Source organism: Postia placenta, assembly GCF_002117355.1.
Source record: "Postia placenta MAD-698-R-SB12 unplaced genomic scaffold POSPLAscaffold_319, whole genome shotgun sequence".
Classification (NCBI taxonomy): domain Eukaryota; kingdom Fungi; phylum Basidiomycota; class Agaricomycetes; order Polyporales; family Adustoporiaceae; genus Rhodonia; species Rhodonia placenta.
The window spans coordinates 1-2,467 of NW_020170150.1; the positions used below are offsets into that span (position 1 = coordinate 1).

The window sequence follows — 2,467 nt, forward strand, 5'->3', positions numbered from 1 at the left end:
TCCCTGTGGGACCTTGGCAGATCAGGGGGGGTATGTCACAATGTGCTCTGCCACAGTCCCCTGGTCGGCCTAGGACGATCCCCCGGTGGCGGGAGCCACAACACCATGTGACCACATGGTTGTATCAATTGCGGAGCAATCGGACCGGAGCAGAGCTCCGGCCACACTTCTTTTGTTCCATTGTTCCTGTGGCCAAGTGGCCCTTGTTCTCCTTTTGGACTCTATTGTTCTTTCTTCTATTGTTCTGCCGTGGGAATGCTTTCCCCTGCTCATGTATATAAAGACCTGCTGTAGCGTCCTTTAATTGACACTTTTGTGACCCACTTCGACTTCAGCCCCACTTGTGGCATTCAGTCCCTCAGTGCTAGTCCTGTGCAACTGCTCCCTGCGTCACCTTTTGATATGTTGGGCCCAGCTGATGTCGAGGATCTGCTCGACTTCAGTGATGTGCTCCTCAGCTCCTTGCCACATGGTGAAGGTCTCAAGCTCAATCTTGTGGTACACACGGGAGGGGATGCCACTCAGGTACTTGTTGCGTAGCTCCAGGTCCCCATATCCGGAGCGGTCCGCTTGTCATGAGTTGACATGGCGTCTAGCCATTTTTTAATTTTTCCCTTTCGCGGGCTCGAACCCGTGATCTCTGTACTACCTGCCTGATACGGACACATCGTTATCTACTGTATGATTAGATTAGATAGGACGGCAGTGCGCGGCACAGCTCGGGCTCCGCTGACACAGCCGCTCTGACTCACCGGCCCCCGGGGCCGCGTCAGCATACTGCGCACGGACCAGCTGCGCACGGACCAGTGCGCACAGCCTGCCCTCATCTTCCCCTGTATATAAGCCGGCCTCTGCTGCCCTAGGGACTTCAGTTTCGACCTCTTGTCCCTAGGTCAGTAAGCCCCTGTATTTACTTACCTTTCAATAACTAACTAACTTGTCCCTAGCCTTAGGTTTGAGCCTCGCTCACCATCGCTTTGGTGAGAACCAGTCGAACGCCCCTCGCTTTTAGATATTCCCCTGTCGCTTGACCTCAAGTCGCGACATTAGGTCGAAACTCCCATAGCGACCGGCGTTCTCTCGGAACCCCCACACTCACTTCTCCTTTCCCATAGGTCGGGTGGTGCGCACCCATACGGTACATTACGATATGTAGATAGCGTACATACATCGCCACCACTTAGGGAACGAACTCTTCAGTACCTGCACTTCAGTGGGCGGTACTTGTTCTCATGGACGCGTGGACTAGGTTCCTGCTGCATAATAGTCAAAAGCAGTACTGGGCCCCACGTGAACTGCGAACCCTAGTGTCTTCTCGGGCGCCGTAGCGTAAGCTAGCGTAGCACGGCCTTTGTAGTACGCATACCTCCCCGTCCTCTCCCCATCCATCGTGGCTGCCTGTCAAGGCCAGATCCATGCATTCGACTCTCAGGATCTCATCGATGTCTACATCCCAGACGGCCCTGAGACTGTCCTCTACCGTTGCAAGCAGCAGCTGTGCCCAAATCGGACACCCCGATCGATCGAGGAGGATCACCCTCGTTACAAGGCAATCAGACGGGCTCAACACCCCCTTGGCCCCCACAGCACCCTCGCATCTCGATCCACCTCGCGGCATTCTCGCCCTGTCTCCCCCAGCTCCCGACTTCCTCAAACTGTCGTCGCCGATCCAAGTCAAGTGCGAGGAGATCTCCCTCCAGGCCCTGCGCCAGAGCCTGAGCCTGAGGAGAGTGCGAGTGAAGAAGGAATCTCGGAGTCCGAGTCCGCGGATCCTGCTTGGCCCGCCTCGCCAACAGCGCTCGCCCCTGTGCTAGCAGTCGCTGACGTACGTGACCCCCCTGCCGAACTTCCTCCAGCGCCTTCACTACCGACTCCGCCAAGAGGCCGCTCGAGCACTCGTTCCTCTTGAAGTTCGACCAGCGGAAGGCCACCACAGCCGCCTCCGCCCCTGCAACGTCCTTCGTCCCCCCCAACGCCGATAATGTCGTTCCCTGCAGCCGCCCCCGACAAGGAGACTTTGAAGCTTCTCCTCCCCTCCGATACGATGGCAAAACAGTCATCGAATGCAACCGGTTCCTGTCGCAGCTGCGCATCTACTGGCTGGTCAACACGTCGTTGACCACCATCGAGCTTAAGGTGCAGGTCACACTCAGCCTGCTCGATGGAGATGCCCGCACCTGGGCCACTCCCTACTTTGCCCAGCTCGCATCGGTGCAGGTGGGTGTGCAAGGGGCCACGACCCCGTTCGCAAACGAAGCGGCCTTTGCCGCCGCCTTCAGGGCCCGCTTTGGAAATCTCGACGACGAGGCAGCAGCACAAGTAGAGCTGGCAAAGCTATGCGTGGACAAGTCGGTCCATGAAAAACGCACCGCTGCGGAGTTCTCCACGCTGTTCAAGGGTCCGGCGGATCGCTCTGGGTATGGGGACCTGGAGCTACGCGACAAGTACCTGAGCGGCATCCCCTCCC

General features: G+C 57.6%; 1 protein-coding gene across 1 annotated transcript; it reads left to right on the forward strand.

The window, feature by feature from the left end:
• Nucleotides 1-402: 402 nt before the first annotated feature.
• On the forward strand, nucleotides 403-2,444 carry POSPLADRAFT_1063478 (hypothetical protein; the record flags this gene model as incomplete). The annotated part of the gene is made up of 3 exons (XM_024481672.1): nucleotides 403-525; nucleotides 1,358-1,825; nucleotides 1,882-2,444. Coding segments are annotated over 3 exons (1,154 nt in total), but the record flags the coding sequence as incomplete, so codon positions are not given.
• Nucleotides 2,445-2,467: the final 23 nt, after the last annotated feature.